The following is a 24,984-nucleotide window of genomic DNA, read 5'->3' as shown; positions in this document are numbered from 1 at the left end:
TATCAATTACTTGCCCTTACATTATTGTGATTGTCTTTTCCACATACGATGATCATATACTATGTTTATAGTTATGGGGGTAGTAAGGATCGACAACGAGCTTGTGATGTTGTAAATACGAATGGATGCATGTATACATTTATGTGTTCATGTATTCAATAATGTTTCCTCGTTAATAAGAATTGTTTGTATTTTAAAAAATATTATTTAAAATTTTTTGAGGACTATGAATATGTAGTATATAGATTTACACTTTTATACTATATATTATTATATATTAATAACTTGATTTTGGTCACTATATTTACATATATGATTGGATGAGATCAAATCATATATTAATTAAATTATAAATAAAATTAAATTCAATATAATTAGATTGAATCGACTTGATAAAATTATTGAACAACTCAATCCAATTAACACACTAATATTTTCTTGAATTATTATTTTATTTTCATTAATAAATTAGTCTCTTTTTTCTTTATTATAATTTCCTTATAATTTGTGGATTACTTTTTCTTTGTCCTATGTGTTATTTGAGAGTACGAATTTACATATGAAAAAGAAATATTAATTAAAAACAAGACTTATATATATATATATATATATATATATATATATATATATATATATATATATATATATGGGTTTGTTAACTTATGTACACTCTTTTTTTCAGTTGGTACATTTTAGCAATTTGTATCGAGTTTTAGTAGACAAAAATACCCTCATATATTATGGACTTTAAGTTGTAAGGTCAAGGGTATTTGAATAAATTTCATTCTCAAAACTGAAAAAAAAAACAAGAAACCCCCAAACCCTTATTCACCTTCTCATTCTCTCAACCCTTTCTCTTTCATCTCTCTCACTCTAACATTTTCTCTGTTATCCCTACTGTAGCCCCAACTGAAAAAAATTAGAAACACTCACTTAACCCTAATCCACCTTTTCACTTATCCACTTTGTTTCTCTCTCATCTTCATACTCTCTCTTACCCATACACAGCAACCCGCGACACCGTAATTTGTTGCTCTTGCTTTGTTCATTCATTTGTTTTCCATAATTTTAATTTTGTTATTAAAGTGAAAAACAAATGATCGAACAGAGAAAGAACAACAAATTGTGGTGTCGCGAGTTGCTTTTAATTAACTTATAACTCTTTTTGGATTCGAATCCAAGAAAAAGATGAAAACAACTAAGATAAAAAAGAAGAATTCGAAAAATGATGAAAGATTTCGTTCCAATATCTAGTGCAAAAAAGATAGTACAAAAAGAATACATGGATCTGGAACTATATTTCGTTTCAAATTGCCAGTATTTTAGTTTTCTTAGGTATTTTTTGTGATATTATTGCCCCAACCTATCCATGAATCTAAGAAATAGTGAGAATTCTTGATTTCACTTCAATTGGAATTGCATGGGTGAGAGAGAGTATGGAGATAAGAGAGAAACAAATTGGATAAGTGAGGAAGGTGGATTAGGGTTAGGCGAGTGTTTCTGATTTTTTAAGTTGGGGCTACACTAGGGATGACAAAGAAAAGGTTGAAGTGAGAGAGATGAAAGAGAAAGGGTTGAGAGGAATGAGGGAAGTGAGTAAGGGTTTGGGAGTTTCTTTTTTTTTTTTAGTTTTGAGAATGAAAATTATTCAAATACCCTTGACCTTAAAACTTAGAATCCATAATATATGATAGTATTTTTATCTACTAAAACTCGGTACACATTGCTAAAGTTAACAAACTCCATATATATATATATATATGTATATACATGTACATGTATATATGTATATACATGTACATGTATATATGTATGTACATGTACATGTATATACATATATATGTATATATGTATATATGTATATATATATGTATATACATATATATGTGTATATGTATATATGTATATATATATATATATACATATATATGTATATGTATATATATATACATGTATATGTATATATATATATATATATGTATATACATGTATATGTATATATATATATACATGTATAGGTATATGTATATACATGTACATGTACATGTATATACATATACATATACATGTATATACATGTACATGTATATACATGTACATGTATATACATATACATGTATATACATATACATATACATGTATATGTATATACATATATACATATATATGTATAACATGTATATACATGTATATATATATACATATATACATATATATGTATAACATGTATATACATGTATATATATATACATATATACATGTATATATATATACATATATACATGTATATATATATACATATATACATGTATATATATATATATATATCATGATTGTTTATGTGTTAATGTATGGTGAGACTGAAAGTTATTGTGAAGTTTTGCAATATTGACTACATAGAGATAGAATATTATAGTAAAATATTTGATGAGGTAGATAAGTTGTTAGGGGTGAAAGAGTCAAACGTTATAAGATATAAGGAAAATGAAGAGGAATTAACTTCAGGATACTAATTCTTTTATCTCTTACAACTCATGAGGTCAGTAGAACTTGATTCATGTGTGTAAAAAATTAGTTATAGGATATATAGTTATGTGTAACTGATGAGGTTAATATTCGGTCACGAAAGACTTGTCTCTACTTTTGACACAGGACAACCCATCTTAATTTTTTATCCAGGCTGGGTAGTTACAACCTTTGGCCCGAGTTGGCCAGCCACGACCTTTGGCCTGGACAAACCTGTGTAGACCTTCATCCTGTAACAACCTATCTCGGCCTTCAACTTGGGGCAAATCGTCTTGGCCTTTCTCTTGGGCCTACCCGTCTCGAACTTCGATCAAATTTCATATTGGGACGTCTTGTGTCAAACTTTAACCTGAGTCGATCGATTTTAGGTCAGTCGATCGATTTTAGGTTAGTCGCTCTCAACATTTGGTTTGAGACAATTAGACTCGATCGTCGATCTGAGTTGGCCCATTTTGGGCGTAAACTTTGGTCAATCTGTCTCGACTTTCGGCTTAGGCCTACATGTCTCGACCTTCAACTTGGGCTTGCATGTCTCAACCTTCGTCCCGGGCTGTCTCAACATTTTGCCTTAGTCGATCCGTCTTGACCTTCGACCTGGGTCGACCATCTCGACCTTTAGTTTAAGAGGATTGACCTGTCTTAACCTTTAGCCTAGACTGACATGTATCAGCTGGATCGAGACGACTTGTCTTAACTTTTGGGTTGTGACGGCCCATGATGAACTTTGGGTCGAGACGATCCGTCTTGAATTTTGGTTTAGAAGGATCAATCTCGACATTCGACCAATGACGAATTGTCTCGGCTTTTGGCTCGAGTAACTCATCTTTGACCCGATGCAACCTGTTTTGAGATTTTGTTTGAGATGACTCGTGTCAAATTTTGGTTTAGGCCGACCCTCCTCAACCTTCGTATTTAGACATCACATCTCGACCTTCGGAGTGAGACGACTTGTCTCCACCTTTAGCCCGTCATGACCCATTTTGGCCTTTTACCTTAGACAACTCATCTCGGCCTTCGATCTAGGCTAATCCATCTCAACTTTTAGTCTAGGATGACTCTCCTCGACCTTCGGCTTGAGACAACCCTCTCGATCTTCGGCTCTAAATGGTTTGTCTCGACCTATCTCAACTTTTGGTCTGAGTCAACTATCTATCTTAACTTTTGGTTTGAATTGACAACCTGTCTCGACTTTTGTCCTAAGATGGTTTGTCTCAAATTTCGATACGAAACAATTTGTTTCCGCCTTCATCCTAGATCAACTGTATTGACCTTTGGCCAAAGACTATTCAGTTTGACCTTTTGACCAAGCCTAGAGGTGTTATGTTTAATAGTATCCAACCAAACCAATCCTTTGTTTCATTAACTAATAACTCATCAAAAGTTGATTGCTAGTTCATTTGTGAACAAGTACAAGATCAAATTATTCTAACTATTTATATTTGAAGTCATAATCAACTAGTTAACGTCTTTCTCAATGTGTTATTTTGTACGGTATTAAGTCATACCAAACTACACATCTATTTTTTACTTACAAAATCAAATATATTCCTCAGTTTAAATAACTTTTATTTTTTTTGTAATAATTATAAATCCTCTATCTATATAATAAGATTTTATATACAACACACAAATAAAATACCGTTTTTATTAATTGATTTATTGTTTTGTACAGTATATGTGTTGTCTAAGAAAAATAATATATTCTCTTCATTGTGCACAAGTCTCATCGACCAATCATATCTATTAGTGTAAATATGTTTTCTTATTGTTTTAATCTTGTCTACGCCATAACACTGACAAATGCCCCTGGTGCCAAAACAATTGAGTGTTTTGGTTCGTTAGCTTTAGGTTTTGTTGAAAAAATCAACCTGCGAAAATCGACGCACATAATCGTGTAAAAACTAAATAAAAATGTAGTGACAGAATTTATTCATTCAAATATAATGAATCCAAACGAAGAGTTTACCGGTCCAATTTAACAGATTATTTAATCAAACAAAAGTTGATGCATGTAGTGGCATGTCAATTGTACGATCACTGAGAATAGAATTATAATATGTGAGCATGATTGCACAGAATTCCGAAAAGAGAAGGTTGTATCTTGGTGCTGAATAACACAGTGGTCAGAAGCATGGGAATGCTCAATTAGCCTGAGCATTCAAGAATCATAGCCTATTGCTTATTTGAGCTTTCAAATTGGCAGTGAAGGCATGCAACAAATAAATGATGAAGCCAACAAGTCACGACCAACCCATCAAACACTTTACCATATAACTTCCCATACTAACTAGTCCCAGACCAGACTCAAAAGCAAGACACAAAATCTAGTTACCACATTTCCCAATACTACATAGTGGATTTGGTAATGTTAGGCTTTGGCGTGTACAACATAACGACAAAAGGTCCAATGAATAGTAATCTAATTGATAGCTTCGCCAAAAAGCCTATATATACATGTGTGTGTTGATGAAATAGGAGGCACCACTTTACGTCTGGTAACCACGCTAGGTTTGTTTGCTATCACAGACCAAAGTCTTTGGTTTAAATAATCTATATATATATATATATATATATATATATATATATATATATATATATATATATATATATATATATATATATATATATATATATATATATATATATATATATATATATATATATATATATATATACCCTTTATGGGTCCAGATAAAGTTTATTCACATATACTTGCACTTATGATGACATATATTATAGTTGGTTTAGATTAACTTTCTTAATATAAAGTTACTCATATATAATAGTAAGTAATCTGAATCAAGTTTTTAACAAGATAGACAACCTTATACGTCTTAACGTGTTTGAAATCTCATTTAGTTTATCTATAAATGCTTGTAGACCTAATAGACCAGCTGGCCATAATAAGTTTACAGGTTTTGGGAATTAAATTCTTAAGTCAGGACTTGATAAGAGATTAGCATGAGCAGGACTTTATCTTCTTCTGTGGATGATGATTTTGTCAAAGCAAAAGTATCTTTCGTTCAAAAGAGAATTAAGATACTAATTGATGAAGAGAACTAAACTGTAGGGTTACTGTTAGATGATAGTGTATGTTAGCCAGTTGGAAAATTACTTTTCAACGTCAAAGTTTAACAACAAAAAGCTATTCAGTTTGATTATGAGCTGTATTTTATTATATATATATGCATGAAAACAAAGGTAAAATTATGTCGAAAATGCGTATGATGTCAATTATTTAACATGCTAGTGAAACTGCATTCACATATATGCTGTTTGACCAGATATGGCGCCATGCAAAAGACAAGTTGAAGATCATGACTCTCTCTGAGTCGGTGTTCGTTTTCTCTCACTATAAAAATATGAGTCCAAGAAGTGACATCCTCTTTAACTGCTCCCAGACGGTTTTCTTGAATTCTCATTTCCCTTTCCATATGATGCCATTTGTTGCAAGCAATATAGATCTCTTCTTTCATCATCTCGAAGTTTCTTTTTTAACAAGATTTAGCTTCTACCGTGGGAAATATTACAATAGAATAAAGCGATACTTTTTCATGTTTTATAAAAAAAAGTGAGGAAAGAGAGTGATTTCTTATGCATAAATAAATTTTATGTATGTTTTTGTATACAGGTTTCATAACAACTGATATAAAAGTCTACAACCAAATAAAAAATTATCTATGTCAAATAGTAAAAAAGCTTTCCTGAATCACAAAACAAATGAACAAATAGAAAGGTCATAAAATCTACTTAATTAAATCAATGTCGTGAAAAAATGAAAGGGGTGAACTAATTCACTAATTCACTGATGGAATAGCTGATTTTATTTTATTGCTTCCCGTTGGTGTTGTTGCTAGTTGTGATGTTGCCATTGCCAGTGCTGTTGCTGACTGTCATGTTGCCATTATTGTTAGTATTATTACTGTTGTTGTGCTGCTGAGCACCACCAATAATGGAAGTGATAGCTGCTGCCAAAGCTGCAGTGAAGTTTGGATCAGCAGCAATGGCAGCACTAACTGTGTCAGTAAGGTGTGGTGGTACCTGCTGAGGGTGGTTTCCAAATTGTGAAGGGTCTGCATCATGTGGCATTTGAAGACCAGAAAACTTTGATTGATTGTAGAGTGCTTGTCCAAATATCTGAGGCATTAAAGAGGCTGGGGAATTTGAAAAATTCTGAGGGATACCTTGGAGGGGAATTTGTAACTGGTTTGGGTGCCTTGGGAACTGTAGAGGATTTGGAGATTGTGTTAGGTCCAATGTAACAGTTGGGAATGGAGCAGATGCTGAGATAGTAGCAATGCTTGAAGAGCAAGGGAGGAGTGCTCTTGTGAGTAAGTTTGCATTCATTATGCTGTCAGCACTAGACATTGACCCAGAAAGAAGCATTCTTGCAGCTGAGGAAGTGGTTTGTGCCATTGCCATAGCTGCTGGTGGCAAAGGGTGGTTGTGATTGCCTTCGTAGGTTGTGTTCAGGACTGTTCGATCTTCAGCACACCTTTGTACCTGTTTATTCCAAGTACCATATATTGGATTAGAATAGACCACTTGAGTTTTAACCTACATACCTTATATTGAACAACAAAAACTGAGCCTTGAAATCATATATATTCTTCAATTTAATAGTACTTTTTTTGTTCTCTATCCATCTTCAACAAAAATCATATTAAACCAGGAAATCAAGCTTTAAAGTGAACAAAAATACCTGTTTTCTAACTGGGCAACCAGCAGCCATGGTACACCTATAATAAGCTCTAGGACATGGGTTTCCTTTGGCCATCTTCTGCCCATACTTTCTCCATTGACACCCATCAGTGATCTGAGACAATGAAAAGCTTCTCTATCAGCTAAAACGAACAAAATTATCATGAAAAGTTTTACAGAATTGAAGAACATGAATTCCTACTTACCATAGGTGCTTCTGATCGAGCTCTAACAGAAACTCTTGCCTTCCTCATGGTTGCCTCAGCCTGTTCAACGTTATTCTTTTGAGGACTGAACCTTGGAACTTTATCCCCAGCAAAAGCATGACCTGAGGGACTATCCTCACTTTCAACCCCTCTACCATATTCCTTCTTCTCCTTGTCACGCCCTTCATCATTAACATTCTCATTCATACTGGTCCCTAATTCCTTCGAGGCCACTTCTGCGTTGGGTGATCCTGATCGATCTTGACTTCTTCCCCCAGATGAACAAGAGGGTTCTTCAGTGTCAGCATTAGTAGCCAATCCAAGATCCATGAACTGTCTTGGCACCAATACCCCGCCACTCTCTCCTTGCTTCTTCTCTTCTGACTTTCCACCAATCACTTCTTGTTCTTCAACTTCCTCGCCCTTCTGCTGCATCAAATTCATGAAATGCATCTGAAGTGCATCGTAATTGACGTTAACCTGATGAAGCGCGTCTCTCAACTTTTGATTCTCCCTCTTCATTCTCTCAAGCTCAGCTTGAAGAACAGCAAGCTAAAACAGTTCATGAAAAGCACTCAATTTTAGAATACCCTCCAAAGTAAAACAAATTAAAAGAGAACCTCCCTATGGCATGTCATCTTATTAAATTAAACTAGCTGCTATACATATCTATCGATCTTTACCTTATTCTCCGCTCTTCTGTCTTCTGAATTGGGTGATATCTCATCATCCACCATAGATTGATCACTGCTAGTGTTGGTAGTGAGAAGATTCAGCCCAGTCTATCAAAAACAAATTACAGATTCATGAGCCCACAAACAAAATGATCACACAAAAAAAGTCTTCAAAAGTTTGTGCTAATTTAAAGCAATAAACCATAAAATACCTGGATAAAACTTAGACAGATACACATCTTCAGGTATTTCTGGTACTATTTTTAAATTAAAATTATAGATTCATTTGAATAATCGAGACAAAATAAGGGTTGGTATTAAGTATCAGCATATATTACTGATATGAAATTTCAATTCGGATATAAAAAACAGCTAAGAAAGTGTATGTGAGTTATTTCCAAAAAAATATGATGATGGTTGGGTGACTCACGTTTAGTTTGAATTCCAACGTAGGTGGGGTGGTGGAATGATGATGATTAGAGGCAGAAGCAGAAACGTTGTCGTTGATGTTGTTGGTGTTGTCGGAGAAGAAGTCCATCTCGGTTGTGTTGTGGAGGGGTGGTGGGGGAGAGTGATGATTGTTTGGAGAACAGCTAAGGTTGACTTGGAAGGGGATGGTGTCCATGTTGTTGTGGGGACTAAGTTTCCACTTGGGGTGGTTTGTGTCTTCAGGGAAAGAATTGAGAACAATAGGCTTGTGGAGGAAGAAGCTCCCAATTGGATCTGAATCCATGGAGAGTCCACAACCTCTAACCATAAATTCCAAGAGAGAAAAAGATACAGAGAGAGAATAAGACTAAAGAAAGAGAGAGAGAAAGAGAGAGAAGTCTGTGAAGTCTTTATAAACGATGCAATGGACTCGGCAATAAAACGGGACAACTGAGACTTGAGAAGATGACCAGAACTTCCGTTGTCTCTCTTAGCTTTGAATAACTTCCAAGTATTATTACATTACAGTTTTACATGTGGACAAAGACTTGTCAATGCTAATGTTTACTTATTCATAAAAATATACGTTCTCAGTTTTGATCTCTTGTGTATATATTTATGTAATATTTTCATTTTGTTTGTTCCCGGATCTTCTATGTTTTCAATTTAATGAATGATGGCTGAATGATGCAGACAAGATATTATAAGTACGAAAATTGTTACTATATAAATAGACAGATTTAACAAATCTTTTTTGTACCCTTAATATTTTTCATTGCTCTTTTTTAACATGTTTAAAGTTTTGTCCAAAAGATAATTTTGTTAACAATGGAGCTTGAAAGATATATCTAAAGAATTAGTTGGTTTTGAAAGATAATGTTAGATTTATTTGAAGAAGTGTAAGAAAATCCAAGAATGATGATGACTAGTTATATTTAGTTTGGAATGGCATATACAGATATAGGATTGAAAATAGAGGTTGTGTAATTTTTGGAAGGCTAACATTGTAGGGTAGATTGCTCACCCTTAATCATAGGGTAAATTGTTTATAAAAAGTCATATACTAATTTAATAGTAACTAGGAAAGAAAGAAAGTTGGTGGATCCCGAAACGTAAGTAGGTTGACCAAACGAAATTCAACATATTGCACCAATGATATGAGGAAAAAATTGTCGAAATTAATATGGGTACGTATCGAAAGGAAATTGTTGTTGCTGTTGTGTTCGAGAATTAGTATGATTTTGTTGTAGCTGATATTGTTGATTTGGTGTGAATGAAGGCAAAAGATTAGGAAGAGGAGATTGACGCGTTCGTTCTGGAAAATCACCGCCCCTGTTGGGCCGGCGCATGAGGCTCGTGAAAAGTGTAATCTGAGTCAAAGGTTGCAATGTAATGTGATGAAAGACTAATTATAATTATGGGTCCCCTCCTTCGTTTCATTCTGTTTTTATCCTTATACACTTTAGTAAATCTCTATACCGTAAGTTATTTTTCGTTTTGAATTAAACTCTGAAGTATTTATTTTTAGTAGCATTCTAAAAAGTTTTTTACTATAAGAAAAATATTTTATATGTATATAAATTCATATCTTATATTATCTTATGTGCGACTTTGTTTCTATCCAACATTCTTGACTTCGATACACACGGGACATGATGCCTATTCACACCATAAAATTAACTATCTCTCTTCTTCTGTTTTGAATACTCATACACTCATGCATGGATATTGTCAAAGGGCATTGTATAGAGAAAGGTCGAATTATTTTTTTTACCATATTAGTGTAATTTTTTCACAGAATTATCAAAATGAATTTTAAAATTTTTTGAAAATATGAGTAAGTCGTGGTTGCATGACAACACTTCGTTACGAAGAAGTGATACATGTATGATACAATAAAGTTAAATCAACTTCATACGATTTATATAGAGAAGTTTGCGAATCACACACGACTTTTATTCTATTTATTTATTTTTAATTGAAATAATACTAAGGTGACATGATTTTAGTGTAATGTGATTTGAATTAAAATTGTAGTTCAAATTACATTTAACTAAGTCTTGCTATCCTGATATGATTTAAATTCAAATTGCAAAAAACAAATTAAGTGTAATCAAAGTTATATTTGTCCCACACAACTCCTTTAACACAAAAGGTGTATAGAGTTCACTTTAACAAATATGAAGTCGTGTCATGTACAACTTTTTAATAATAAAGTTGTGCTATATCACTACAACTAATTCTTATACATACAATTTTCAAAAGTTACCCATATTAGTAATATTATAAAAAAATATACAACTTTCAAATATGTGTAATAAAAGTAATTTAAGCACTTTTTTTTTATTTTCTTTTCTTTTAGTAACGAAATAACAGCATACTAAAAGCAAATTATTTAAATTTACAAGAATAAAGATATAGGTATATCACAAGGACTGAAACAACATAATAAGAGTCATTTAACTTCTTCTTTTTTATGAAAAGCGAACATAAATTTCGAATCATAAAAGTTATACTTGTGAGAAAAAGTTCATGAAGTAGCATTGCTGTAATATAAAGCAGTTACATATATAGTATAGAAAGCAAGGTAATGACGATGATAGTTTACTTTCTAAATACTGTTAATGTAAAGGATTTACATATAATATATAGTTTTGGAGATTATTATTGTAATTTAAAAAAAGTTATTACACGTTTGATGCACGAACTATTTTATCTAATAAAAAAAAGTTATGCAAAATCTTCATTTCTCCAACTCAAATCATTAATGATCAACGCAACTTTTTATGACTTTTTTGGGTTATTTTAATCAGAAAAAGAGTGTGCAAATTTTACCAAATTTGTGTATATATTTTATTTGATCAGAAGGTATAGGTCGGTTTTACTTCTTGGATTCTAACATCACGGAAAGAAAGTGATCATATTCGTAATAATTTCTCAACCTAACTGGAACCAACTTTTCCTTTGTTTTGTTTCCTTAGTCATTATAATTTCTTCAGAGGTTCTTAGACGCGTAAAACCATGTGTTTTGGGTTTCTATTTGCGTCTCAATGAAACTGCAGACATTGTAGAAGATGGAAAGTGCATAAATTTTGTTGGCTGTGTCAACCGAAGAAACTAAAAAAAGTTTATTACTTACGATTTGAATTACTTAAATTAAATTAAAAATGATTGATTTGTCATTATTATGTATAAAGAGTTTGGTCGGATTGTAGCTGTTTAAGCTACATTTTATATTAGTCTTTCCTCACGTGACCCTTTTCTTCTTTCAGATCCACACTCCTTAGCATTACAACACTACCATTGTGTTCACACTCACCCACCATCAAAAGCTAAAGTAATCACCAAAAAGTTTCCTTTTTTCTAACTGCAATTAACATATGCAGATAATCAAACTTATTGGCAATTTTGGTTTCGTAAGTTGTCTTAGATACCAAATGTTTGGTTCTGTCACAAGTTACATCAAGTCAAACTAAAGCCAGACACAAATTAATCAAAGGTGGACCCAATTAGACCATGAACCTCGTGTATCTTGCATGTGTAAATACAAATATAAATTACATCAATCTTATTTTTCAATTTAGATTAATATCATGTTGACTCTCTCTCTCTCTCTCTCTCTCTCTCTCTCTCTCTCTCTCTCAGCTTTTCATGTTCATTATATAAATCGTGATCAGTGTTCGTGTTGTGTACGTGTGTTGTTTCATAGGATAAGTGAACCAGGTTTCGTACAATATGAAAGTGTCGACGTCAAGTTGATGTTACAGAAGGATTTATAAAAAATAGTACAGCTCAAATTTCTAACAACAAACTTGTATAGAAATAGACAAAATGTGAATAGAATCACGAATACATAAAAGCTTTGAAAAACTGACCATAAAATAGAGAAAAATGACACCGATGAATAAACAAATATCATATTTACTTCTTATATTCCCAAGTCAAATTTCTCAAGGGGGTGCATGTATGCAATCCACCCGTGAAGAAAATTCTAGTAAACTACTTCTACCAAAGATGGAATTAGAAGTATAGCATAGCATTGAGGCAGTACTAATAAAGTATTTAGCCAGTTAAGTAAGTCATCCATGACTGGAAACGAGACCATGCCAGCTGAACTGCAGCTTCATCTTCGTCTGGCATTCCCATGCTCTTCCTCCTCTTGATTCCTTCAGGAGACCTGTTCATGAATGCATGTCCATTGTTAGGATATATGTGTACCTCATGAGCAACTCCAGCTGCCTTCAGCTTCTCCTCCAAGGCCTTGGCTGCCTGAGACATTAAACAGTGTTCAAACACTTTTTTTTATCAGCTAAACAATGTTCACACATGATATTACTAGTGAAGAGTTTGGAAACTCATAACATTAATAAGTGTTCAAAAACATTTCCAAACAAACATTTTCTAGGCAGAATGTCTAATGCTGAGGAGATATAAGATTGACTTTGTGGTGAAAGTGAAAGGGAGAAGGTACAATTTCCAAAAGTATAAAACCTAACAGTTAAGGGATTGCTCATTAGCTTTTATCAAAGCACTTGAATTAACTTGATAGCATTTAACAGATTATGTGCATTGGCAGTACATGAATGATATAGAAAGGTTGTGTTTCTTTTAAGAAATAAAATTCTATGTTCACAAGGTGAGGAAATTCATGGCCAGTAGGCATTGGAGTTTTGCTTCAAGTGTTTCTCAACATTACTTAAAGGGTGCTGAATAATAAAATGATGAAGAAACAGAGAGGAACAAAAACTGAAAAGAATAACAAGCTAAGAATTAGTGTGAGATTTATCCCTTCTCTACTTCAATTTCTACCACCAGCACACATTAGTGTGAGATCAAGAGTCTCTAGACTACCAAGTTTCAACAAGATATACTTCAATTTCTTGATAAGTGCCCCATGTTTAACAATCCTTTTTGGAATCATTTAAAGCTTAATGTGATTTTATATGCTCTACCTCAGAAGCAACCATTGCTTCTGTAATAGAAAATTGAATTTTAGTGCACTTGCATTACCCAAAAAGAAAAAAAGCAACTTTAAAATATTTTTTGTCTACAGTATAAGCCAATCAATTACTGGGCTGTAGTGTAGATGTCTTTTCTTCCTATTTATCCTCTTAACCAGAAAGTAAATAATGATTTTAAATTCTAATTTACAACCCTCCATCATTTAGTTTTCTAGCAAGCACAACATCTTTGTAAGATCAAATGTCCCTCCCTTTGCATGCTAATCCTCACAAAAAAGAACTAAATGTATGTTTCAAGGTGTGTTTGATTTCAGTTGGAACACTTTCGATTTTCATTGAAGAATGTATGAACATGTTTGACACTTTTTTTCTCAGAGCTGGTTAGAAACAAAATTCACCTCATACTCCAGTTGACTTACAATGAGTTACTTTGTTTTAACTCAAGTTGAGTTCAACTCAACTTAATTTCCTAATTGGAATCCAAACATACTCTAAGAAATTAGGCACCTCCCTTAAAAAATGAAAAACAGAAATTATTTACTTGGCAAACAAGGCACCTTAACAAAGATCAGTAATGTGTTGCTAGTATGTTCTCATACCGTAACATCTGAAAAACCAACAAAATTATCCAGCTCTCCAAAATGAGCCTGAACAGGAGCCTTGGCTTGGGCAGGGTCTGCAAGCTCAGAGGAAGGAACTCCATAGAAAGCTACAGCAGCATCAACATTTGGAACCAAGACTGAGCTTGCAATAGCAAGTGCACCCCCCATACAAAATCCAGTAACACCAGCCTGTGGCAATTAAAGATAAATACACAAGTTGTTCAACCAGTGACTTACCTCAAATTTAAGAAAAATGATATTTCTCAATATAGAAAGTATTAAAAAAAAGTATCTGGATTCAGTATAATGTATCACTTTTGGCATGCTAATTTAAAAGAACAGAGGAACTAAATTATCTGTTTCGTAACATAATTAATTCCCATGCTCCCTACCTAGAAAAAATACCCAAGCTAATGAGCTCTTTTATTTTCAAATTACATTAATAAGCATTTTGTGGACAAACTTACCATTGCATGACAGTATAAGACACAAAAGCACATCAGAATTATGTACTTTGAAATGTTATAAAATTGGCAGCAAAATAATTCCCACCTAGGTATCGTGATCATGATGCAAAACTTTTCCCAATAAAAAATAAAAGGAAGATGAATTGAAACTACCATAAGTATTTGGCTGAGCCTATTTTGACTTACTAGATTAGAATTATAAAATACTTGACCATAACAAGAACAAAATATTAAAACTTTGGAACAAAAAGATTAGAAGCAGTATATACATCATAAATGGGCCAGATAATATACGACTTAATAGCACAAGGCTTGATAAATTTTAAAACTACCAGGTCTTGGTATTTTTACTTTTCATGCTGAATGCCTATCTATCGAAAAATCAATATGGTGTGTTTGTAAACAATGACTTGTAATGGTAAAAAAAATTATTTCATAGGTAAGTTTTTCCATAACTCCATGCTTCAAAATGCAATTAAGTCGAAACCCTCCCTTAAGTCTTGATTTAGTAGTCCAATTATTTTAATGTATAAGAGGTGTTTGATGAATAAAGTTGTACAGCACAACTCTTACACCAAATTAACTGATAAAGTATAATGTATTGCATTTGCTTATTCAATCATGCCTAATGCAGAGTGCCAAACTCTCAAGCTAACTCACCGAATATGAACCAAAGGCTGATTTATGTCTTAATGGGTTGATCAAAACATTAAAACCCTCTGCAATCACAGAATGGTGATAAAAGTAAAAACAGAATGCTTGTTCGGGCACAGGTCAACACATTAAGAATTCGGTGCCGCAGTTAAGAGGGTGGTTTAAATAAATAAATTTTTATCTTGACAACACAAGAATAGGTAGAAACCTTGGCTGAACCATTTGCCTTAAGCCAGTTAACTGAAGCATGAATATCTTTCACAGCGCCTTGCCAATCAAGACCATTCATCAAATGTTGTGCTTCTGCAACATCCAGACCAACCTTTCCTCTGTATAGACTGGGAAAAATGGGAAGGGGAAGAAAGCCCTTAAAAAAATCAGAATACAGCATATGCTACTATACAATACACAATACACAATACACAGAGACGGAAGATAAAGAAATTTTAGGTGGCAACAGTTATCTTACTCTGGAATAAGAGCTTTGAATCCCTGACCGAGTTGAGAAATCATCACAGCATGGTTTTTAATTTCGAAATCCACACCCCACCACTCCTGAAGCACAACAATTCCAGGAGCGTTGTTTTGCCAACAACATATGCATCAAATGCCTAATCATTAAAAACAGAAATTAAATAGCAAAAAATTAGCAATAAGGTTCCACTACAGGTAGCACATAGAAATCTATATAGAAAATGGCATAAAAAAAACTTCAGTTCAACAGCATCACTGAAAATGATATCTTATTAATCTTGTCTAAATCACAACCAAGCTTTCAAAAATGGTCCGCAACCAGGATTTCAGCTACGTATATTTTCCACAATATCCTGCAACGACGAAAAAACCACGACCACAATCGCAATTTAAAACCTTGATACAACTTTATGCTGCAAAGTGAAAACCACATTACGGCTGAAATGCACAACAATTTCCATCCGTAGTCCAGAATCAATATTTGCAGAACATGAAATAATCACTCTTAAGTTCCGACTCCAATGAACAGCTTCCAGAGTAAAGTTACCCAACACATTTAGGCAAAAAAAATTTCCAAGCTTTAACTTTTTCAGTGTGGTGGCTCATCAATACCATCCGAGTCTAACTCAAAAAAAACCCATTGCTCAATCCCCACCCCCAAAAAAAAAGTCAGAAAGATTCTATTTTGCAGATGAAAGAAAGTGGAAAATTAAAATTATGAACAAAATGCGGCAAAACAAAAGCAACCCCATGACCCAAAAACTTGATATAGAAGAAATGGATTTGGAATGGGTTATAGTGACTCACAGTGTCATCATCTCTTTGAATGCGGATTTTGTTGAAAGGAGCTGAGTCAGCGATAGAACGGAGTGAGAAGCGACATGCAAAGAGTTGAAACGGTCCGAAGCGGGGCGGCGGTTGAAGAATTTGGGAGCTACGCGCAACATTCCTCAGTTGGCTTCTGTATGAGACTATGAAGAACAAATCTCTCTAAATTAATAATGGAGAGTGATACTGTAACAAATGATGAAGATTCTCTCACTTTACCTTAGCTTTCTCGCTTGAATTGATCCCTGTTCATCGTACTTTTGTTAAAACCATTTTAGTTTTTACAAAAATTTAATTGTTTGTTTCGCATTTTAGTTTTTCTAATAGACCAATTTTTGTCCAACATTTTTATATCATCGAATTTCTAATTTCCAATAGGAGATACTATAGTATGTTCAATTATAACAAAGTGTTAAATTTTGTGTAAGAGTTATTAATGATAATTAAAATGAGTGGTAGGTGTATATATCATAACTCAAACATATTTTTAACTAGATTTTTCCATTCAGTTGAAGGATAATGTGTACTTTATTTGGACTTCATCACAATGTTGCACTTTTTTCTCCCAGAACACAAAAATAACCATTGAATCCACTTACATTTGAATGAAATAAATGATAATCAATTGAGAAGTAAACCCTAATTCAGTATATTTCAATGAAACATAGTCATAACAGGTTATATTTCACTTCTCCATAACAACCTAAGATTGGATGTTGTCTTAAACCAATGATTTTGAGTTAGCAGATAATCTTCATGTGAAATTTAGATCTTTAGCCATTGTGATCTCGTGTGTGTGTGTGTGTTTTTTTTTTCAGTACAAGTATTCTTATAATTAACAAGACATGATGGACCATCAATCTTGTGTTAGAGTCGTGTACTAATAATATATGTAATCTTGCTCAAAGAATTTCACTTGTACTTCTCTTTCATGCGTAAGAGAGGCTAATTAAAACTAGGAAATTTGCAACTAATTATTTGTTAGCTTTTGTAATATATTTTCAAAGCTTTATTTTATAACAATTTTAGATTAAGAAACTTAACACAAAGTGTAGTTGGTATAACAAACTATATGAACCAAATATACTTAACGTGTGTTAGCGGTTTATCAATTACAATACACCCTCAAAATTCTTAGTTATCACTGTGTTGCGCTTCCTAGGTCATGTGTGTACCTAATATACATAAGTGTTCTAGAGATTATGTTAAGGTCTCATACAATCGATCCCACTTAACGCTCATATAGGTGATTTCATCAGGTAAATCATACATTACCCTTAAAAGATATTCATCAGGTAAATCATATATCAGGTAAATCATATAGCATCATTATACTCTTTTAGTAGAGTGGAAAATCCATTATATTCAATGACATAACCCATTGAACTCCTTAAAATTGTTATAAATATTGACAAAAGCACAAACAAAACTAGATTCTTAATACGTGTAGATTCAATGTCCTTAAGGATTTGTTCATGGTGTATTGGACAAGTTTTCTAAGATAAAACAAGAGCTTTTCAAATATTTTCGGATACTAAAAAAATCTAACATAAACTCTTTTAGAAAATAAATATACCTAATAAAAAAAAGAGAAGAGAGCACCGTTATGTGAAGGAAAACATTTAAAACCTATTAATAGGCGGAGTGATTTATAATGAACCAAAAATCTCAAAGTTTGCCAAAGAAAAAATCAACAACAACTCACCTTCACAACCATCACTACTTGCATAAGTAAAAAGAAAAAACTAGCAAGAGTTGAATCAAGGTTTTCAACGTAACTTTCGTGAATCAAGAATAGGAGTTTTAGATAACCAGAATGATTGAATGTGAGGACAAACAAAAGATTAAATAGCTATGTTTTCAAGTTTCTGCATAAATTCATGACTTGGTCATGCTAGTTCACATATTTTATTTTCGTTTTTATATATAAAAATCTTATGTTTCAAGTTTTACACGAAAAAAATTTACAGGTTAACATCTGTGAAAATTCTAATATTATTTAAGGTTTTTTATCATAATTGGAAGAAAATATGATTTATGGACTTTTAATATCAATTTTTATCCTGAAAATTTAACATACAAAATTAGATTTTAATGTTTGTATTAAAGATAATTCATCAAATTTAACATTTTTGTATTAAAGATAAACAGAAACATTGAAGTCTCATTCATAATAGTATGAAATTTGTCTCTCTTTTTTCTTCTTTATTAAAGATTAAAAAATTTACAGGATAAAATAATGAATATATCTAAATATATAGTTTAATAGATGGTGTAAAATAATTTCATTATCAATAATTTAAAATTATAGTAGCTATGTCTTTTAAAATAATTTTTATAAAATAATAATCTTATTTTAAATGACAATTTTGACATTAATTTGAATTTTTTGTGAGTTCATCAATTATTTACTTATTATATATTAGTAGTACAAGTATGACTTCACTCAATAACTCTATATATAATTTTCTTATGAAACAACTGTTATTAAATTAAAAAAAGTACTGAATAGAAAAGTTTACAAATCTTCATAATATTTTAAATAATGCTTATTAAATCTACAAGATATAAACCAATATTAACTGTCGATATTTAATATTTTCTAAAGTTTAGCATATTTTCATTGAAAAGTTAATAAAAAAATTAAACTAAATAATTAAATTTAATATAGTGTGATTGAAATAAGGTTATTCTTAGGATAATTCCACCTTCATCTTCATTAATGTATTATATTGTCACCAACAAATTTTTCTAACTAGATGCTAATTACTGAATTCGCAAACTCAAATCATGAACTCATGTGTGCTTAGCCTCTAGATTTTACTCCACAGGATAATCTTCAAAATGGTTGTTGTTTCGTTGTATATATGTTTGCAGAATATGTATGATAATCTTAGCCAGAAAATAGAATTAGACGAGCTCCAAAAGTCAAAACCATGTCATGGAGAATTTGAGATTTTCTCAAACATTGAGAGGACAAACCTCAATAGTATTCCATTAGTACATATTGCTTGTAGTGATGTTTTAAGTTTTATTTCTGTTTTTGTTTATGATAAAAGAAAAGAAAAATATATAGTAGAAACATTTGATTCAACTGTGAGAATCTATGGCCCGTTTATTTGAGAAATTGCTTACTGTTTTAATTTTGTTTTTGAAGTTCATACATGAAATGTGCAGAAAACAGTTGTTTACTTGTTTTTATCAAACCATCTTCTTTATACGAGTAAGAAAATACATTTTAACAAAACATTACACACAATATTCTGAATTTGTAAGGTTATATGGGAGAACAAGGAATGTCTTGCAGATGGATTGCCACATTTGATATACATATCGAGAGAGAAAAAGCCAAAACAGTCACAACATTTCAAAGCTGGTGCAATAATATAAAAAAGAAAATGTATAGATAAATTTTTTAAAAATTTTGCTTGAAAATTTATTTCGATTAGAAATAAGATAATTTATAACAAGTAGATGCAAAATTTACCTATAAGTAAGTAAGATTGAATTAAACTTTAAATTTACATTTTAATTAATTTTAGGATGAAAATGGTTTTAATAATTTTTATCAATCACTTTTATGAAATTAGTTAAACATTATTTTTAATCAAAGTCTACTTCTAAAAGTCTCAAAGTCTACTTCTAAAAATTTTATTTTTAATCTTTTAACATCTCAACGTTATCATGCATTTTAATTTTTTAAAAAAATTTATTTTTAATTTTAATAAATACCTTTTTATATTTTTTTTAAAAAATATGCACCACCTTAATAATAATTAAATTTAAAATTTAAATATTATTTAATACTTTTATATTTTAATAATTATTAAAATATGATTTATGTTATAATAATAGTTATATTAAAAATATAAAAATAAAATAATAAAAATAAAAATAGTAACAATAAAAAAATTATATTAAATAAAATATTTAATATATTTAAATATATAAAATTATATTAAAATATTAAATTAAATTAAATAATTATTAAAATTTAAATAAATAAAAAAATTTTAAAACAATTACTTATCAAATAACAAATAAAATTATATTAAATAAAATATTTAAATATATTAAATTATATTAAAATATTAAATTAAATTAAATAATTATTAAAATTTATATAAAAAGTAAAATTTTAAATATAGTTACTTATCGGATATGGATATTCTTATTGGATATATATCTGATTAACAAATTTTTCAAAATTTTATTTTTTTTAAACTTTAATAATTATTCAATTTAATTTAATATTTAATATAATTTAATGTATTTAAATATATTAAATGTGATTTTAAATATTATTTTTATTTTTATTATTATTATTCTTATTTTAGTTATTATTTTTTATTTTCTTAATAAAATTACTATAAAAATATAAATCATATTTTAATAATTATCAAAATATAAAAATATAATAAATAATATTATAATTTTTTTTTAAATTCAATATTTATTAAATTTTAAATAAAAAGTAAAAGTATTAGCATATTTGATGAATTTTAATATCTGATAAATAAGTTTTTTAAAATTTTTATTTTTATTTAAAATTTAATAATTGCTTAATTTATTTTAATACTTTATTATAATTTAATATATTTGATTATATTAAATCAAATTTATTATTATTTTTTATTATTTTATTTTTTATGATTTTAATATAACTATTATTATAATATAAATCATATTTTAGTAATTATTAAAATATAAATTTATATTAAATAATATTTAAATTTTAAATTAAATCAAATTATTATTAAAGTGGTGAAGATTGTTTTTAATAAGAAGAGAAAAAACCGAAAAGTTATTTATTAAAATTAAAAATAAAAGTTTTAAAAAAAATAAGAGGTGCATGAAATGTTAAAAAGTTAAAAGTGGAACGAGGGATGAAATGTTGGAGAAATAGGATGAAACACCCATATCAGAATTGTGTATACCAAACCTAATTGCCTGCTCCAGGAGGTGTACAAACAGAATTGCTTGAGATCTTCTTTAGCAAGCACTGTCCTATTTTTGGCACCATTTTCCATAAACTTACTTTGAGGCAATGCTTAGCATATATGTGGATTATCAACTACTGGGGTCAAAAGCCACTGTTTGAACTGTGCTCTGCATGTCTTCTTTCATATTGCATCATCACCAATTCCAATTTCTTACCCATGGTGAGCTTTTTCAAAATAATGTTAATACAATTTTTAAAGATTATGTGACTTTGTAGTGTAGAACAAAAGTTTACTCATAGAGATGCCAATATGGAATGAGATGACAGGTCAACCAGATTTTTAGTCTATTAATTTCCAAATCCATTGATGAATAAAATATTGTTTGTATTTTTTTCAATATATAATAAATGTTGATTTTGTATTTTGCTTAATGCAGGACCAAGGAATATGTATTTCCATTGCATTTTTTGTAATTTACAAGATATATACTATATCAGAATATTTATCAGCAGGACTGTCATACAGAGCATGGTGGAATAATGAGAGGATGTCGAGAATAACACGCATGAATGCTGGTTTTTGTGCATTTGTCTGCATCCTACTGAAGTTGTTAAGAATATCTGACACAATATTTGACGTAACAAAGAAAGATGTGTACCTCTTTCAGATGATGTTAGAGATGATAAGGATGCTGGTAGGTTCACCTTTGATGAGTCCTTAATTTTCTTGCCAGGCACTACGATGTTGTTGCTGCAATTGACGATAATGTTGATCAAGGTATTGAGATTGCAACCACTAATGCCAACACATAATGGAAATGGAGTGGGTGAGATTTTTTGTAGTATTTATTTGATAATTTGCCTTTGGCCATTTTTTAGAGATTATTTGAGAAAGGGAAGTATAGAATTCCCTTGTCCTTGTGCAAATCAATTATTTTAACATGTTGTTTTATACACTTATGTAAAAGAAGCATGGATGATTAATGGGCGTGGAGACTAAAACTAATGATGTTAGAGTGTTGCTCCCTCTACCACCAAAAAAGTAATAAACTAATAAAAAAAACTTTAACAGATGTGACCACATCCGTTTAACTAATTATATAAAAATATTAAATTAATAAACAAAAAAAAAACTTGAACGGATGTAGCGACATCCGTTAAGAAATGTGACATATCTGTTGAAGTATTTTTCTTCAACGGATATTGACATCTGTTGAAGAAAAAATGTGGGGGTGTAGGATATTTTAAAATATAAAGGATAATTTTAGAATTTTTAAAAAATGTGGTCATACAATGAGCAATGTGAAGTGGTGTAGGGAGTAACCCTTTGATTGTTAATTAATATAATCTTGTTACTTACTCTTATATTTATCAAAATGGAATAGCAAGTGTTGTACTCTTTTATTTTAGGAAGTATTTCAATATCCTAAAACAAACAAAACATATACAATACACTTGAAGTATTAAAAAAAAATACATTATAAACATACACAAAACATATATAAAGGAAAAATTGGATTTCAAAATCCGGTGACATTATATTAAAAAGACCTCCCCCATAAGGTAATTTTAATGTAGCTGATTTTTCTTCTTTTACAATTAGTTTTGTTACAGGTAACAGTTGTTCTAGCTAATTGTTCATCATTTTTGAGTGTGATTTCTATGTTATATATAATCGTGTATAAGGACATATTGGTTGAAATAGATTATTCCTTTTATCAATCAAAACCTCTTCTCGATCAACATCCGATCATTGTTTTGTCGAATTCGGATTTCGACGTCTGGTAATTTTGTTAAACTTTATTTATATAATTTATCATTCTTATTATTGATTTCAATTATAATTTTATATATATTGTCACACTGATGAAAATAATAATGAAATCAATGGATTAGTGGATTTTTTAAATGCATTATAGCTTTCGAAATTTTTATTTCAATATTCATTAAATTTTAATGATTTATTAATTCTTTCAAATTATAAAATTTTTTAATTAATTTGATATTATTAGTTTTTGAATCTTTTATACAAAATTTTTTTACATGGCTTTTGAAAATTTTAGTTCAATATTTATTAAATTTTAAAGACTTTCCAATCAATTATAAAGGCTTAAACATGACTTTCGAAATTTTTAATTTAATATTTATGAAATTTTAATGATTTATTAAGTCTTTCAAATTATAAAAAAAATTAATTGATTTTTTAAATGATTTATTAAGTTTTATTTTTTTACATCATAAAAAAATAAGTTCATAAAAAAATGATTTGGTAATAAAATGATTTCTTTCACATGCAATATTTGATACAAAAAATTTTGACATGCAATTTTAATAGTTTTTGTAGGACTATTTTTAATTTCGTAAAAAAAATATTGGTATTTAAAATGCATATGAAAACGTCAATATCCAATTTTTCACGTAAAGAATTGACACCACATTCAAAATCATAAGATAATTGGTTAATGGGTCATTACCATTATATGATGTTCTATTTTCTCATTTTACTCAATTTCAGACTTAAATACACACTTTAATTTTCAATAGGGTAACCATCTAAGACTAATAGTGTTGTCTAGTGCACTACACTAGTTGTCTAATGCTTGAAATTAACATGTGAATCATATCTCATCCCTCGCTCAATGACCCACAAGGACTCTTGTTTCAGTTCAAGATTTCATATCACATCCCTAGCTCAATGAAACCCCAAAATCAAGTCATGAACGTCCCCATTACATGCAAGCTTTAAGATCGGAAACAAGAATACTAGTAATAGATAGAAAAGACATTTATAAATACGAAACAATCATTCATTACACAAGAGTTCATAGGCTACATCTAACCCTAACAAGGTGAATATGGTTCTCCATTTCCAAGGAGAACCCTAAAGCTTACAAACATGGAAGATGGAAGAAGAAGGAGACCCAAAGGAAGAGGAGGAGATGTTCCCACAAGCTCCTCGCGCCCTCCATGAGCTCCAAACGTGAAATCGCGCCTCCAAAGAACCAAAGACCCTTTTTCTTTCTGCCTCGTGAGTATATATACTTCCCGAATTCTCGCTTAAGCTAAATTATTCTCGCTTAAGCAAAAATGACTTTTTAATCAATGACTTCCTGGATCACCGAGGCTCTTCAATGTAATGGAGGATCTTCCTAACATCGAAATAGATCAAAAAACAAGGGATTAGAGTATTATTTACATAATGTAGCTCAAAATATAGATAAATACTAAAACTAAATAAAAGAGAGGATTTAAGCAATTAATAAGCTAAAGAAGAGTTGATTTTGCTACTAAAATTATGATTAAATAATGATAAGAATTAGCATTATCAACAACCGCCACGTGGCATTGTCAAATTGTTGGCAAATAAAGGTTGTTAAAGAAACGTTTTCGAAATTTATTATGTATATAAATGTTATATGTATATTTTTATTAAAAAATGACTTTTTAAGGTATTACATTATTAAGCCATGTTTTGTTAATAATGACTTTAATTGCTAAATTTTAATATAGATATTACTAC

General features: G+C 30.5%; 2 protein-coding genes across 2 annotated transcripts; both read right to left on the bottom strand.

The window, feature by feature from the left end:
* Nucleotides 1–6,130: 6,130 nt before the first annotated feature.
* LOC124831756 (putative WRKY transcription factor 31) lies at nt 6,131–8,973 on the bottom strand. The gene is made up of 5 exons (XM_047305838.2): nt 8,538–8,973; nt 8,117–8,215; nt 7,434–7,985; nt 7,229–7,342; nt 6,131–7,029 (listed from the first exon to the last, which is right to left on the bottom strand). The coding sequence occupies exons 1-5, from the start codon at nt 8,862–8,864 to the stop codon at nt 6,355–6,357; spliced, it is 1,767 nt and encodes a 588-aa protein (XP_047161794.1). The 5' UTR covers nt 8,865–8,973; the 3' UTR covers nt 6,131–6,354.
* A 3,468-nt stretch (nt 8,974–12,441) lies between these two features.
* LOC148193089 (uncharacterized) lies at nt 12,442–15,815 on the bottom strand. The gene is made up of 4 exons (XM_088097993.1): nt 15,690–15,815; nt 15,429–15,558; nt 14,097–14,288; nt 12,442–12,805 (listed from the first exon to the last, which is right to left on the bottom strand). Exons 1-4 carry the CDS (start codon nt 15,731–15,733, stop codon nt 12,599–12,601), a joined length of 573 nt encoding a protein of 190 aa, XP_087954119.1. The 5' UTR covers nt 15,734–15,815; the 3' UTR covers nt 12,442–12,598.
* Between the last annotated feature and the right edge of the window lie 9,169 nt (nt 15,816–24,984).

This window comes from Vigna umbellata, chromosome 9 (assembly GCF_029865625.1).
Source record: "Vigna umbellata cultivar VRB3 chromosome 9, Vumbellata_1.0, whole genome shotgun sequence".
NCBI lineage: Eukaryota > Viridiplantae > Streptophyta > Magnoliopsida > Fabales > Fabaceae > Vigna > Vigna umbellata.
This window is presented reverse-complemented; position numbering and strand designations above follow the sequence as displayed.